Below are 17,401 nucleotides of genomic sequence, written 5' to 3' on the forward strand. Positions count from 1 at the left end.
TGTACGTGGGTGTCTAGACGTCTGGCTGCGTATTCGAGGAGGCTGAGATTAGACTTTATGCACACAAGGGTAACACATTTTTTGGACGTAATAGAAAGCATTAGCGAGATGATACAAAGCTGTTCCAAGGCGTGCGTTGGGAAATGTAAAAAAGTGCCAATTTCCTCAAATTCTCATTGCAACAGAACTTTTAAACAAAAATGTTTAGCCAACGTGACCTCATTTGCAAAGCAAATCGTAACAAAATCGCACAATCAATGGCCTTTGAAAAACTAAACTACGTGAAATATGAATTCAAGTAATTTTCATTTTAAAAAATGTAAGTTTTGAAGTTGGAATGAAATTCATTTGTGTCCATTCATAACGGTGCTGCGTGGAAAAGCGGGCAAAATATCTTCTCGAGGTCGGCTCTCTGAAGCTCGCTCTACTGGAGCCTCTCACGCGTGAGCGCAAACTTACAGACCTGGGGCAGGTCTGTGACGTTGATGAAGCTTGTTCCAGGAAAGCCATCCTCCCTCTCGCTCAGATCTGGAGGCTGCCAGAGGCATAAGAGTTCACAGGCACGGGCACAAAAATAAAACGTAAACTACTGTAGCGGCAAGGAAGGCAAAATAAACACGATGCCCTGTGCAATCCATCAGACCGTGCCACTTCATGTGTGGGAGAATGATACAGCTTGTGCCGTGAAAGAACGCTCGAATTTGGAGCTGCAAAAGCAACGCATTTTGTTTGTTTGAATGAAATAACCACAGAGGCTCCAAACACACGCTCAGTCGAGGCGCCCTGCAGGCCCTGCGCCGCGTGCCCCAGTTCACCACTGCCGCGTCAGGCGGTCGGGGCCTGGTTTGATTCGGCCGCCGCGGAAGCGCAGAGGACTCGGTACCTGTGGGGCTCCCTCTGCCGTAGGGAGCGTCCGTGCTGGAGGCTCCGGGGATGCGTCCCTCTGAGCCGGACTGCTGCTGCTGCTGACCACGCTCTCAATGTCCACGTTTGGCAAAACCTGGGAATAGAGGAGCACAAAGCGTTTCTCTATGGCTCCGGCACAAGGACACTTTCACACGCTACTGCTGCTACTCGTGCAATGTTTGGGATAGCATTCACTGTGTATGCGAGCATTTATGAAGCATTGCACGAATGTGAACTGTAACCTATGAGAGTAACACGGCCTGGGCTGCATAAAAAATTGCCGACAATGTCTGCTAACGAGTTTCTACTTCCATACACTTTGCAAAATGTTCCAATAAAATGAGTTGCTCTCAAAAGCTGTGCAAACACGATGAATTTTACAACAACAAAAATCAACAATGTTACTGGAGGATTGCCCAGGAGTAAGGAAAAAAGATTTGACCAAAAAATGTTGAGTGACCATTAGTTTCAATTCCAAAATACGGTTATATCAGGCGATTCTTTCAGCAGCGTGTTTTTTTTTATGGGCCTACAGATGGTGTTTTTGGTCTTCATTCAGAGGGCGGTAATCACAAACGCCTTACTCTGAAACAAAACGAAATGGAAAAATAAACAGTCGGGCTTTCTTTATACGGCACAGTTTTTGTTGTTGTGTTTTCATTATTCAAAACAACATGGGGTCTCTATCACCATCTCCAAATGAAAAAAAATGTTTGCAGCTGCAAACATAAAAACGCCGAACAATATTTCATTAAAAGGAATTGGCCTTGTAATTCTAAACGTGTTTTGGCAGCTTGCTGTAGCGCGCACGGCAGGGAGCCCACCCTCTCCCACTCGCGCACCTGCACTGACAGCACCGGGGGCTCTCTCTTCTCCGACCTCATCTCCACGACGGCCACGTTGGGCCTCACGCCCACGGCACCGCCGCCGCCACGCCGCTTGCGCGGGGAGGGTGGCACCGAGGTCGTCACGGTGACTGGCCGCGGAGGGCCCGCGATGGTGACGGCAAACGGCTGTGGGACAGGCCCGTCTTTCCTCGGTGCTCCTGGTTGGGGTGAAACAACAACAATTTATTCACTGATTTTTCTTTTTAAACCCACACAAAGCGCAGGGTCGGGCGATGCTTCTGACGAGTAACGAGAATGAACACTGCTGGCTGCTTCCCGTTGATCAGGCTCCTAATGAGATCATTTGAATTCCTTGCAGCTACGGATTGTAACCTCTTTGCATCCTTTATTCCAGGAGCATGCTGATAATACGTTCCTGTTTTTCTTTTCATGCAAAATCCTATTAGCCATGACGGAGCATTCTCCCGTGAATATTTCATGACTGGAACCATGCGATGTTGTATTGACATTCTTTTTAATGCACCTTGGTAAAGACGAACAAGTGACATGTAATTGTTCTGTGTGACAATGCGAGAATATCTAAAAAGTGTTACCCACTTTGTGTACCTGCATTCTTGAAAAAAAATTGTCTTGGAGAAAGTAACTGTGACGTTGCATCGGGATATTTGAAACAAATTTTCATCAGGTTTTTATTTGCCTAACAAAAATATATAACAATGCAATGTGTTGCATATGCCAAATTGTTTTGTGTCTGAGAAGTGCACTGCATAACCGTGGAGAATGTTTCATATTTTACTTATTGGAGCGAACAGCGTGGAGCCATATAACTCTGCCTATTGCGGGTGGCAAAAATATTTGAGAACGAGACACTCCAAAAAAGGTGACACTAGCATCTCAGCAACCTCATTTCGAAGACACCTCTTCATATTCCATACATAACGAAATAAGTCCACCGCTGTAAGGGATCGCTATATTGAAAAACAGAGTAATAAGTGTGAGTCTGCGTATGTTTTTAATATCCTGTTCTCAAAACCTTTCAACTACCCCCAGCGTGTATATGTGTGTGTGTGGATGTGTGCATGTAAATTAATTAAAAAGACAGATAGCGACGGCGGCGTGCGGAGGCAGGTGTGTTCACGAGGTGTTTCCAGGGCCAAGCTTTTGCAAAGGACAAAGCCTCCGAGACGGGAGAGTGGGCGTTTGGAGCATGAGTGGCTGGCGCGAGAGTGGGCGAACAGGAGGGAGGTGGGCGTTGTGGCGCAGGGGATGGGGTTGATCTGCGATGGCCGCGAGAGTGCTATTGGAAGAGCGTGGGCGGGCGCAGATCCGTGGCATTTCAGCCTCAAGATGAGCGAGGCACCGTTGCCCCGGCGACAGAGCCTGTTGCCGGGGAAACCGGCAGCGTGACCTGAGATAATGAAGAGCTTTCTGATGGCTGCCTGCACGTCTGCCCTCCCTCCAGCCTGCTCGCCGCCCGCCTTCCCCGTGCCGGGGCCCAAAAAGAACCATGCCGCCTTGCCTAATGCAGGCTCCCGACAGCCAGCAGCCGGTAGAGACAGATTACCAGCTATATATGGAACGCCCAGCACACCACCCTCATACCCAATCCCCATCCTGTCCCCAAGCAATACAGAGAAGACGGGCAAAGCGGATGCAGAAGAAAAAAACAACACTAAAGAGACCGAAAGGGGCTTGATCTGAAGACGCACTCAGAAAAAAACGCGTGGATGGCCAGATCAACAAATGAGTAAAACACAATGCAAAACATGGCAGTGGAATGAGCATTACTTATTCAGGTTGATAATAAGTGGCCGAGCATGTCAAAACACAAAGGAGCTTTTAAAGGGGTCATGAAAATAAAAAAGCGTAAAAAGATATTGGAGAAAATGATAACTTATTGCTAAAGAGACAACAATCATCGAGTGAAATACATGCTATAACACGTGCTGGAGCGCTACATCTTAAGAGGTTTTTTTTTTCAAATATTAAGCAACCAAATTAGTCGGTAGAAAGCCATGAACTCCTTCAAAAGGACTTGCAGGCTTGTGCAGCAGTAAACAAGGGCTGGGAGCTGTTGTGAGCAAGCGAGCGAGTGAGCGTGCGCGCTTGTCCGTGTATGTATGTGTGTGCGTGTGTGGATGGGGAGCTGTTGTGAGCAAGTGAGCGAGTGAGCGTGCGCGCTTGTCCGTGTATGTATGTGTGTGCGTGTGTGGATGGGGAGCGGTTGTGCAACATTCGCGCACTGCGCTACGAACCCAGTGACCCGAGATTGATTCCTGCTCATGGCCAACACTAATGACGATTGTCTGAATCGGTCCTGGACCTTCCCTCGGTCAATTCAATCTCAAATGAGTACCTGGTGCGGTGTGTACACATCTCCACTGAGGAAACAAAGGCGGCCGGGCGTGGTGCTGCCCACCCCCTCACGTGCCGTGCCGGTCTTCATAGGTGCTGCTCGCTAACAGCACTTGCCCCAAGAGACTGCCGAACCTATATGGGGGATCTTTGTCTTTGTGTGCGTGCGTGTGCTGCAAGCTCACGTCTGCCATGCAGGCGTGAATTGAGGGGCCTGTGTGGCCGGCGCATCAGTATTCAGGGATTCGCACACAGCCAAGGTGCAAGCCTCTCCCATTTTCTTGCACCGCGGCTTACTTCGCAGTGCGTGCCTGACCTTTACATTGCTTGGAAGCCGTGGCTGATTAAATGCTCGAGGAGAGCAGTGCGGCGTTTTCATACTCACCTCAAAAGCCCACCTTAAGAACATTAACCTCCAAGTAGCACACACTGTACACGTCCCCAAAAAAACCTTGCCGGTAATTTACTGAGCAGCAAAAAAAAAAGGAAAAATTCAGGAACGTTCGTAAACGGAACAAAAATATGCCGGACTCGTGAAGACATCTTCAGCTGAAATCAAGACGATGCGAGAATGTAAATCTCATCTCTCTAGAGCAAGGTGCCCCCCTCGTGCGGGTATATGCACTACATGTACACACGTGCTTTAATTTGCACAAAACGACCAGCGTGTAGCCCAGTTGGTGTCCCAATAATGAGGTCATGAGTTCAAATCCTAGTCTGGGTTTTCAGCCCCACCGCCACCGCTCTGGAGGTCATTAAACGTGGTTCCCACCCATAGAAAGATGGAGCATCCGTGACGAGCTCAGCACTGCTAAAGGAGACCCACACCCCCGGATGATGATTTTGAGCATAAACAGGCTTACAGATTTCAGTGTATTTATTTTACACTATTATTATTTCACGTGTACTGCAGCTTTCTGCCATAACGTGAGCTGTTCTAAAAATATAAGTGTTCTTGGATTATTGCGCAAGGGAATATGCTGATTACTAAGCAACACAATGGGGGAATTACATTTGCTCCAGGAAAGAAAACACACAGCGGTCACCAAATCGCGCACGCATTCGCCACAACCGCACCCATTAGAGAAACCATCTGCGATGAAGAGACCAAAAAGAAACTCAGAGGATATTCAACAAAAGAGAGCATGTACGCTCATGGAGATAAAAACGCACAGGCAATGAGCACAAAACTTGGCATGAACATAACGGCTCTATATTTTAAATACCGTTCAATGACGTAACCGATACTCGTATTCTGTATCATTGCCCTATACATAAAGAGGAGCCTCGCAAGCTATTGCGGAGTCTCATTCTCGAAACATTTCGCTCGCCTCTCTTTGCACACCGCGTTCGCATTCAAATGTTTGCATCTGTGTGTGCGGCGCATTCTCAAACGCAACGGGGCCCAGATGCTTGAGGGGCTGTCTGCGAAATGTCAAAAGTTTTTAAAGATTTGTCCGCGCAACGTCATTGTCATTAATATTAACGCACACCTGCCGAGATAACTCGATTCCGCTTGGAGAGAGCACTCTGGCCAGACGAGCACTCGCGCCCGCCCCGGCACGGCCCCCGTACGTGCGCGTGCATCCGTTACTCTCGTTGTACACGTGGAGGTGAGCGTGGCAAGACACGTTCACGTCGGTGTGAGCCTCGAGGAGATGGCAGAAGCGGGCAGCGCCGACAACCGATCGCTTACGGGTCCGGCACGACGTCGATAAACTTTGCGCGTCAGCAACCAGAGTTCTCCTCGCTCAGAAGCCGGCAAACTTTGTGCCCGGGTATTTGTTTTGACGCAGAGTCAACATGACAAGCCCCCCCCCCGCCCCCTCTTGGGTACACAGGGCCCTTTGAAATAGTGGGGAATTTTGCCCGGACTTGAACTTCGCATCGCTGTGGCAGACGCACGGGGCGGTCGTCACTCTGCCACCACTTGTCCTTTCACCCTTGGCCTCCGGGAAACGGCTAAATGGCATTTGCTCCGGACAAATGTGTTTACCAGCCACATAATCCGCAGGCTACATTTTTGCATGAGAGGCATTTTGTCTGAGAGGGAATCTAGACCCAGCGGGCATTTTGGACGGAGTAAGCTGGTAATTGTGCAATTTTTGGTAATTTCCATAATTTGCCCGATGACACCAGGCCCACAATGGCCCACTACCACGCACAATTTGACAAATGTCCACATCCACAAAAATTACCAGAATGTCTACATAATCGTGTAAGGCTTCCTACATCACATTTACAAAAGCGGGCCAAAATTAGATATGAAATTAGCAAAACCAGAATACCAGACACAGACGCGCTGACCTTTTGTACTACCAGCCACCCCGATGTATTCATTAAACTATGATAAAACCACGCACAGGCCGGCACTACACCAGCAACTTAATATTTCATCAACTCCACGGGAGGTCGCTCCTTTTCTGTTGCGGCTCCTGAGGGTCTGAAATTCTGTCCCTCGGGACCTTAAGAACGATGATCATTCCTTGGCTGTGCTTAAGTCTGATCTGAAGACTCGCTCGTCTTCCTGTGCGTTCAAATGAGTCCTCACGCCATGATGTGTCCAATTATGCTGTTGATTTTACCATTACTGTAGTTTTGTCTTAAGAGAAGCTTGTGAAGCATCTTGAGTTGTGGTCGCATTTAGATGCTCTATAAGCCGACATTGCGATTTGAGCAATGAGCCAGACGTGGTGGCACACGCTCGTAACCCAGCACTTTGGAGGCAAGGGTTGGTGGATCGCACTTGCTTAGAAAACTTCCTAAATGGGTGGGACTGTTAGGTGGCCAGGAGATGGTGGTACAGCAAGTGGGCCCATGAACCCATCTGTGCGGAGCTTTGAGTGCTATCCCCTCGTATGCATGGGGTTTCTCCAAGTAGTCCAATTTCCTCCTGCATACTAAACACTTATTATTGGAATGGCTGAAATATTTGAAAGGATGAAGACTCAGTGAGGTTTTGCTGAATAACAATTAAAAAAGGTTTTAATACAATTATCTATAATAGATTGGGCCTTTGGGCCTGCGAGCAACAACCGTGACGGCAACGAAATCAATATCTGTGTGACGCTGAGAAAGAAAGTCAGTGCGACAATCCTCAAAAAACCACAGTCACCAAAACAACGTATCTGCAACGCCACAAGAAGTGCCCTCACCCAGGGGGATGGCCATGGGGATGAGGTGTCCCTCCGTGGGCCCTGTGATGCCCGAGGATGGACGAAGCGCTCTGCTCGGGCTGAAGAGGTACTGGGTAGGCCCGGAGGGCACGGTGCGCGGTGGGCTTGTCTGAGTGCGTGCAGACCGTATCTTCGTACCTGTGGGGTTTAAAAGATGGAGAGAAACAACCTTTACACACGGGCATATTCTACGGAGAATTGGAAACATATTCAAGTTGAATTACTAAGATTTTTTATTTTGCATGTAAGTACCGAACAGTTACCTCCAAAATTATAAGCAATTAAAATGTGTGATTTTCAATAACTGAACATTAGTTTCTTGTGGAATATGGTAATTATCACAGATTATTTAAATTATAAGCAATAATTTAAACTACATTGCAAAGTAAAGGCTTATTTGTGCAAATTATTAATAATAATAATAAGTTACAATTCCTCATTTTAGCATTCAATTATAATGTTTTAAATGTCTAAACACAACATTCACATGCAATAGCTGCATTCAAAAGTAGACCAAGCTAATTTGCTAAACTTTCAGCAGGTCGCACCTGCTGCCACACACGGCGTTGCACAGCACAAACAAAAATCACCAACAAATCAACCGACCTGGGCGAGCTCCACAGAGCGGCGAGCAGAGATCTCCAATCAAAACCTCATGCACGTGCACTCACAAGTACAGACGCAGAAAGTGCGAGCTTGCGAGCGGCAGCACGTCGCTCCCGCACAGCTCGCAAGTTCGGTCGCTCGCTCGCTCGCGGCTGAGCTTGCACACCGGAGCGCGCGGCTTCTGCGTGACCGGAAAAACTCGACCGTGCGCACACGCACAGGCACTCGCACCTCTGACAGTCTCCACGACGCGGGGGGCGGCACGCCGGGCCCTGACGGGCGATGGAGATGCGAGGCGCAGGTACGGCGCGCGCTTGGCCGTCGACCGTCGCGGCTGCTGCTCCAGGCCGCGGCCGTACACGTGGCCCGCCAGGGCCTCCTGCACACGCACGGTGGGTAGCGCGTGCACCCGGCCACGTCAGGCGGTGCCCCTCGACACCCCTGCCTTGTCACCTAGGTGTCCACGGCGGGCACTTATCTAGCCTGCCTGTTGACCCACAAGAGCAACTCGTGATTGTCGACGCCATCCTGGAACCCGAGGGACAGGACAGAGGAAGAGAGAGAGAACTGGCCTGGTCCCTAAGTACCCAGCCCGGGACCTGCATCTCGAACGCAGGGGGGCATTCTTCCCAATCGAACACGAGCAAGACATTATTGGTACACCAGCACCATACTTCTGAACACCATGCGCCGTTTCCCGAAACAATATATAATTAGACACAAGGATGAACGTGCATTTATTAATTAAAATGCCTTATCACTTGGACTTCATCGGAGATCATTTTGGCGGCAACACGCGTGGCCCACAATTTACAGACCTCAGCCCAATCGCACAATCGCAGGCCAGGCATATTTTATCGTGAAACCAATCTCTTCTGATGGCGTGAGATTAGGATTTTCGATTTCCGTTGCCTCTCGCCGCACCGCGCACGAAATCCCCCTGTAAATCTCACGGCGAGCCAGGCCCACCGGGGCTACCACCAACGGCCGACTCATTAACGCCGCGGGTAGATTAGCCTGATTCTTATCTACTAAAATTGGAAAGCAATCTAGACAACATCTGTCGGAGCGAGATTATAAGTGTTCTCTTGCTGTGTACCAGTGTTTTGAGAGGAATGCACCTGTGGATCGTGCAAACTTATTTAATTATTTACGTGCCAGCTTTTTTTTTACTTAACCGCTTACATTTGTTGTGAAAAGGTTATTGTTTTTTTTTCTCTTAATCTGCCTTGCTGTGCAATACAACCGTCGAATGCATGGCTGCTCGTTATAGTTGATACAACGGAGAGATAAACACCAGAATGAATGTCACAGTGAAAGGAAAGAATATCGAAGCTGGCCTGTCGGTAATATCAATAAATACAAAGATACAGGTACATTGTCACGTCCACAATGCCAACAGCAAAAACAACGTTTGGTATAATTGCAATCTGCACGATGCACAGCACATGCCACACTAATCGGCTGCACGCAGGTTAGACAGAAACACACAATAGGCACAAAATAACAGCCCTCACCACCAATAACGACCATTAAACAACGGGGTTGACAACGCGAGAAAAACCTCCACGACCTATCAGCTACTCCAGCCAGCGATCCGCTCCACAGCGGTGGGGGGGGGGGGGCAGGTCAGCCTTGTCATGAAGCGAAACCGTTCCGTCCTTACCGTGGACTCCTGACTCCTCTTCGTCGTAGGCCTCAGCTGGCCACCCGGCACGGAAGTCTTGGCCGGCGCCGCAGTTTTCGCGGGGGCGCGGCGCAGGGGCTGCTCCTGTGCTTGAGCTTTTGGGGGCCTCGCCTGGGACCGCTGCTCACCGCGTCGCGAGCCCCTCTCAACAGACGGGGCCTCGGCAGCGCTCTTGACCGGTCGCTTAGTCTCCGTCTCAATTTCCTCCTGCGATGGGAAGATGAGCAGTCACGGATGATGCGTGGAGATGAAGGCAGCCTCTGAATGCGGTGTGCTAGTTTAGAGAGAGAGAAAATAAACAGTCCCAGTAGGCTAAAGCAGAAAAGTAAATTGGTGCCTGCGTTCGCTTATAAGCACCTTCTTCTTGAAAATGATGTAAAATTACATCTCACTGCAAGTAATAAAATGTTAAATGACGCTGGTGTTTTTATATGAACCCACAGGACAACTGACAGCCTGTTGTTGTACAGGCCACAAGCAAATCAGGTGGTCAAAATATTGGAATGAGGTGCAAATCCTTTCTTCCGTCAACATAGAAACGCCCAGGGTCTCACCATAGCGCAGGTGGCAGTAAATGGATTCCAGTTAAAGCTGAGAAATTTAATCCCAGCTCCCCTCCCGGGACAAAAAAATGGCAGTCGAGAGTTAATGCACCGCTGATGGGAAACAAGGGTTGCAAGATAGATGGAGACAGACCAAGGGAAATGAATAAACAAAAAAAGCAAGAGAACAAAAATGAATTGCCGTGGTCTGCGCTCAGCCACATTAAAGTGTTGCGTGTGATTCTTAAATCGCTGAGTGCCTGAACGGCGCTGGGTGAACTATTCCTGCCGGAGTGGCTGCATGCGTATTTGTTTCCTCGCTCACGCATTCACCCGCAGTAACACCTGCGCTGGAAATGCAATTTGGCCTTCTCATTGCAACCCGTCTCCGTGGGCCCGTCTTTCACCGTTTGATCGATATGCTAATCCGAGCTTCAGGGGAAAAAAGCAACAAAAAACAACCGGCCACTCCCGACAGGTTGGGCAGACTTTGGTGACTTAAATCTCTGAAACCCGTCGGTGCCCGCTGTTCGCTTCTAATTATCGGCGATGGCGGCTATAGGCAGCCGCGCTGCGCTCTGCCGCACTGCCCGCGTAAATCTTACCAAGGCCAACAACGAACTCACCTCAATCTCCTTGCTCATAGCTGAGATCCATTCGTCCACTGTTCTTCTTATCCTCAACTTTTCTTCAGCTCCACTTTAACACAAAGATAAATACAAAGACAAACCCCACATTCTAGCCGTTGCCATGCTCGAAATAGACCACATAGAGATTGGTGAAAATAATTCACTCATACCGAATGAAAACATATTAATGACATAAAAAATGTTGTATTTATTTATTATTTTAAACACATGCATGTGTCAAATGCTCATCAATAAACATGAAATGACATTATTTAATTTATACATTCCATTAATAATACATAGCCTAATGCTCAAGAGATGCAGGTACATATGAAATGTGTACCTCAGTGAACTTTTTTTCAAAAATGTGGCCTAGGGCACTTTGCTTATTGATTTTTCAAACTGTGATTTATTATTGACCACTTTGTACAGGGCCTTATTTAAAAACAAGCCACCACTGCCGCATGTGAGACTAATCTCCAAAGAGCTCAACAACATGGAGTGCTTACAAAATATATGCCACAGCACACAGTTCCGCCCATAAATGGAGATGGATCGTGCAAAGACACAGAGCCCCCGTATAGCCTAACAGACTGTTGGGGCAAGTGCCGTTAGCGAGTAGCAGCACCGGTTCAGATAATCGTCACCGGTGTTGGTGGCCGTGAGCAGGAATCAAAGCAGTGCTGAGCCCGGTGAGTATATGGTGACATTGGGTGGCCACCGGGGATTCCCAGGTGTTACGAGGGCGGAGATGCGAGATGGCTGGAAGATGCCAGTGCGAGATGTCACCCCCTCGTAGGGTCCATGTTTCCCAGAGTTCTCCGGGTTTCTACCAAGTGCCAAATACTACTAATTCGTCGTGTTGGCCAAACATCTCAATGCAGGAGTGTCACGAAAAAGAGCCTTGAACCCCAGTGAGGCTTTCCTCAGCAAATAATTGGCATTTATTACATAAAGGGTGCTTCAAAAAAATGTGAACAGTACTTAGAATTTGCAACAATACCACAAGAAATGTGCCTCCATGCTCTGGAGACCACCTGGAGAAGATTCCAGGCACGTGTTGACAATAATGGTGAACAAGTGGAGACTCTTTGACTTTTTGAAGCTATTAACATTACATTTGTTATCATGTCACAGTGTATTATCCGTTCTTTTTCCATTAAAACGATAGTCCCACATAAGTGTCAACATTTTTATGAAGCACCCTGTATAAACACACATATATCCAACCTTACCTAGAATTCCATATAAAATACTTTGAGTATTTAAATACTACTTACGTTTTACAAAACTACTGTTGGAAAATAGTATTAAATTGCAAGTTACATGCAATTCCCATCCAAGAGTGTTGTCCCTTGTTACTTTCCTGTATCCTACACTCAACCAACACTTGCCAGAAGCTTTCCTCCAGTCCGTAAATTCATGGCGGTTACTCGAAAGGCTCCAGGGCTCAGCATTAGGCCTTCCCGTGGGATTAAAACCACGCCACACGCTGTCACTTCCACCTCGACAGGTAGACAAGCACAACTCTGTAAGCAAGCCTTTAAGCATTCATGAGGCTTGAATTCATAGTGGACAAGGCAGTCACAGCCACATCCTGAAGTTTTCATTTCTTATTTACAAATCTGAAGATTCACACACGACACTGCCGGCCAGGGCGAGGGGCACCGGGAACCAACCATGACTTCATAACCATATTCTTGCTTTAATAATTTAGGCAATTTGAATAATTTAACTGGCCCGGAGGCGGGCGGCTCAAAAGCAAGCATCGGGTGTCTCGCCTCCATCTGTGGTGGCCGTGGTGTCGGCACGAGTCTCCCCGCCGCCTCTTAGCTCAATCGACGGCAAAATGAGACCTTTACATCAAACCAGGCCTGCTGCCGCTGCTGCCATTCACTATTGTGTACCAACCGTGTATCCCTTTTCACTCCTTCAATCAGCTGTGTGCTAGTTTCCTTTTTTCATTAGTCCGCCACAGATTATTTCACGCCTTTCTTTTCGCCCGAGATGGACCGTATTGTACGCGAGGCGATTCATATGATCAGTGTGTCCTGTACAACGCCTGATTTATGTACGTACGTATGTCTGCACAGCCGTGAATCAACAGCAACTCAATACATGATTGAATGGGTAAATAAATAAATACGTATTCTTAATCAACACCTCTCGCTGGCATGATGTAACCGGTAAAATATTTAATGAGTGTTTTATCATCCCACTGCTAAATATAAAATAAAAATTAGTCACATAATTTTTTTGTCAATGAGATAAGCCATATAATGTATTGAATACTGCGTCACATGCGGGCTGAAGCTTTATTTTTGATATCTTATAAACTGGTTTAAATACAACGGGGGGTATAAAGTGTGAATATATTACCGTGAGTCCAAAGGGAAATATGTGATCAGGGCAGCGGTGGGCGTTTGGCCGGCATGTTTGTCACATCGTCCGTAGAGACGTGCACGAGGCAGGCAGCTGCAAACGGCCTCTCCAGGATATTCCAACCGGCAAGAGTGAAATATTTTCATAGTCCCCCGCACACCAAGATCTTGATGCGTTTGATAGGGTACGGCTTTCCAACTCCTAAGTCTTATCTGTAGGAAACATCCCACCTTGGTCCGAAGCCACAGAGTGACCCCCTTCCTCAAATCTCCCACCGTTTGTCAACTGCCACTCTCAGGGCCTCTTGTTCCATCAGATTTTCTGATGATGGAGCTGTTTAAGAAATAGCTGCGCTCGTGAGTGGACGTGGATGTGTGCGTTCAGCGTGCACAATAAAAAAACACAGAAACAAAACGTTGTGTCTTTCGCTTTAAACGAATTATTTGCTGCTGCTGCGTTGGCAGTGGTGCACGAGTACAATCGACGTAAAACAAACTCAACACATTCGTCAATAACACTGTGGTCTTAAAAGAAAAAAAATATGATATGTGGCGTTTTGGGAAATGGCCCTTCTTCCTTGTACATAAATAACATTAATTTGATAATTAAGTCACACTTACGCGCAAAGAAGGAACACCGGGCAACACGTCACCCAGAATACATTTTTTCTTTGAAGGCTGGAGTGTTATTGACAAATGTGTTAAGTTTTAATGTTGATTGTTTCTCTCGTGTAAGTCGCACCAATGTCAGGCCTGCAATCATCATGCGCGTCGCTCACAGAGGACGACCCCTTGCTTACAACATTATTTTGGTCGACTCTTCCACTCTGGATGGCAAAAGGAAGAGGTGAGAGTATTCACATTTTACCTCACCACTGTAGCCTTGACATAGTGCTCCCATACATAACAAATGCATGTTTACAGACAGGGTATCGGCGGATGATGAGAATCGCTGTGAGTCTCTGGCGTCTGAATGTGGGCAGGTTGCTGGATCCTTCTGGATTCCAAGGGTCTGGGCAGTTCTGGCACCGTTGAGCTCCGACATCGTTACGAGAAGCCGACTTCTCACCCACGCATCATTTTCGCCGATGGAACTTTGTGCATCAAATTCCACTTTGCACTCTATCAGTCGCCAGCGACATGGATAAAAAAAACTATTATAGCTAAATGGAAAGAAATTGGAATAACTTTTTTCCTTCTAATTTCATACGAGGCAATGAAATACACAGCACATTCTGACATCTAATAGGACATATTGCACGAGACATTAATTAGAAAACGCGCAAAGGTGTACCGGCTTAGCCACGCTTACACAGCTGCTACCGTTCCGGGGTCTTTTAAGGACCTTGCCACGTCTGACACATCAATGAACAAGAAGTGCACCGTCAGTGCCCCTTTGCTAACGTTGCGCAGATCGCCCGGCCGGGTGACCGGCTCCTACGAGCGCCGGCCAGCGGCCGCTGTGGAGGCAAGGGAGATAAATTTAACAGACGGGCCAAAGAAAGAGACACGCCGCACGCTGATTAAATTCCACCCTTCCAAACGCCGGCGGACAACGGAGTAACTTTCAGGGAAATGAAAGTGTCCGTCATTTTTATCTGCACCTGGTCGCAGGCGAACAAAAACTGTACGTGCGCACTGCTGAACGGTGCACAATGTGTATCGGTTTTAAACGCGCCAGTCGCGCTGATGCCTCCGACTTATTGAAACGTAGATTACCGGAGTGAACAGGCTGGCTATTGGCAGTGCAGACTAAGCCACGGCTGATGCATAGCCAGGTGCGAATGCATCTTGCGGCATAAAACATCTATGAAAACCTAGATTGGGAATACATGGTAAAAATAATAGCTTTTTTTTATTGTATACGTGTGTTTACAATAAAAATGTTGAAATTATTTTTGTAATGACACACAAATGCGAAAACTGTCACGAGGGCGGGTTAAATAAATAACAGCCTTGGAGGCAACGATGAAAATCCATGAAGTCCCCTCCACTGCGGGGATTAGAGTGAAATGATTTACAGAGCGGCGCTCGGCACACCTTCAATTTGCTTTCACGCGAACGAGGCGGCGGCGGCGGCGGTAGCGAAAGGTCGGCGCCGCGTGCCCCCCACCCCCCCCCTCTCGTGATCCCAATTCCAGCCGAGTCGAGAGGTGTTCGCCGAGCGTCGGCACAATCGGAGCGTCGGCCGAGCGGCCCGCACAGCATCCCAACTCCACCCCTCGAGCAGCTGCCACCGTCCCGGCTAACCTCCTTCCGCCTCCTCCCGCCGCCGGCGCTGAGACGCTTGCGATTTTCTTCTTCTATTAAAAAAATCCTCGTAACAAAATAAACACGACAAATACAAGAAACTGCTGACCTGTGACCGACCAGCCAAAGATTTGATCACGCTGTGCTTCACGCTGTATGCTGCATAATCAAGTTGGTGGACGCAATGCGATTACTTTGCGATATCTTAAGACACGGTCGTTTTCCAGTTATTTATCATTTAAAATTGTGTTGCCCTTTCTCGTGAATATCTGTGTAACCTAGACGCTCAGAAGCTGCGGGGCTGGTTCAGCCATTAAAGGACGACTACCTAACATTCTTTGACCGCAGGTTATAAGACATACGATGCAGTCTTTGTTTCACTTGGATGTAGGGACGTCAACACACAAGTACCTCGCATTGTATGCGTCAGTATCACGCCTTCCTCTGCTCATCCGTGAGATTGACAGGGCCAATCTCTGTTGCCGTTCCGTATCATTGCAATTGCACGGCACCTGCGTCTCAGGACGACACAAACCGAATCTCGCCTACGAGGCCAACAATTCTGAGAATTTCAATTTGCTCTCCGTGCCCGCAGAGACCTTTCTTCTCCCTGACCTCAGCATGGCTCAGTCTCAAGTGGTAATGTCGCCCCACATTTACAGCAAGGGCAAATCCAAATGGACCTAAACAGGGTGTCACGTTACGACGAAAATCCCAACACGCTTGCGGCGCCTTTTTGTTACGATGCAGGAGAACCACACGCGGACACTTTTATCCTAATCCGCACAAGCAGTAATCTAAGTCCTTTAAAATGTTATTAAAACGCGAAAATGCGAGTTCCGCTGCAATCGCGGAAACTGCTTCGCACCGAGGGCTCATAGCAGCAACTCCAAGCCACGGTGCGACGATGCACAGCCCGTCGATCAACGGCCGAAGCGCGGCTACAATTTGCAGACGCGTTTAAGTCGCGACGCTCCGCACTGCGCTTAAAAACGGAAACAATCGTCGGTGATGAATGAGCGGGAAGGACAGCACCGCAAGTGCTGCACTCACCCCCCGCGGGATCGCACTATTGATATTTGAAATACGAACGGGAGTTTATGGACACCCCCATATATAGACAGCAAGCATTACGAGCGAGGTTTATTGGGGAATTTTAATATGTTTAGACAGGCCTCGATAAATATGACAGGCTCTTATGTTTCCAACGCACAAGTGGATTACGTCCCCACGCCCGCTATGAAATACGGCACGGGACAAGGAGCTGTTGGCGCCTGCGCCCGTCGGCCCGCGCTCGTTGCCGCGGCGGCTAAATTATGGATGCACGAAGCGCGCGGAGGAGCGGGAGGCTTCTCCAACGCAAAGAAACCTCCCTGCTCCACAACCTCGGCACGAGCAGGGCCTGCGCCGGGGGGGTGGAAGAGGCTCCCGACCGCCGTCGCATCTGTCCACTCCTCAGATTGCTTCCAGTGATTTGTGGCTCCGGAGTGCGGGGGGAGGCGCGTGCGCCCTGCGCTCTGCGCCACCCTTAATGGATCGAGTGCACTGCGGCGTTTCCACTTGGGGCTGCCCAATGCCGACCGGTGAAATGAAAATCAAGCGGAGGGCCGCATTACATTTTTTTTTAAATAGGCACGACAAGCAAAGTCAGCGTAAAGAGAAGAAATCGCGCAGAGTAAAGTGTCAACACGGCAGTTCCCTTGTGCAGTGGAACCAGGAACCGGCGATGGTTTCGTGGAAAACACGGAGGGCTGACAAGTCACCTTCACTTAGGTGAAGTCCCTACTTTGGACGCAAGTTGACACATACTGCGCGTCTATACTGGATTCTTTTACAAGCATACCTTCTGCACATACGGGTGGCATTTGATACAGAGCTTATACGTAAATTCATCTTTGATTCTAATATTGCTCTACAGATAATGTATATGACACACCAGTGAGTTGAACTGCACAATAATTACAACAACAAAAAACTTACCAAAAAATGCATCCTTAACACTTCGGGCGTCCCCCGAGTTT

General features: G+C 48.3%; 1 protein-coding gene across 3 annotated transcripts in view; it reads right to left on the minus strand.

Annotated features, from left to right (window-relative positions):
• Window positions 1-17,401, minus strand: part of KIAA0586 (KIAA0586 ortholog) — a 187,257-nt gene that overhangs the window by 21,904 nt on the left and 147,952 nt on the right. For all 3 annotated transcript variants that reach the window (XM_078596548.1, XM_078596549.1, XM_078596547.1), the window contains 7 exons: window positions 10,747-10,819; window positions 9,558-9,785; window positions 8,123-8,270; window positions 7,265-7,423; window positions 1,749-1,951; window positions 884-1,000; window positions 464-535 (listed from right to left, as the gene is read on the minus strand). In XM_078596548.1, the coding sequence (XP_078452674.1) occupies window positions 464-535; window positions 884-1,000; window positions 1,749-1,951; window positions 7,265-7,423; window positions 8,123-8,270; window positions 9,558-9,785; window positions 10,747-10,819 (1,000 nt within the window). The remainder of the gene's footprint in view (window positions 1-463; window positions 536-883; window positions 1,001-1,748; window positions 1,952-7,264; window positions 7,424-8,122; window positions 8,271-9,557; window positions 9,786-10,746; window positions 10,820-17,401) is intronic.

The sequence above is a fragment of the Lampetra planeri genome, chromosome 7, assembly GCF_965212315.1.
Source record: "Lampetra planeri chromosome 7, kcLamPlan1.2.h2, whole genome shotgun sequence".
Lineage (NCBI taxonomy): Eukaryota > Metazoa > Chordata > Hyperoartia > Petromyzontiformes > Petromyzontidae > Lampetra > Lampetra planeri.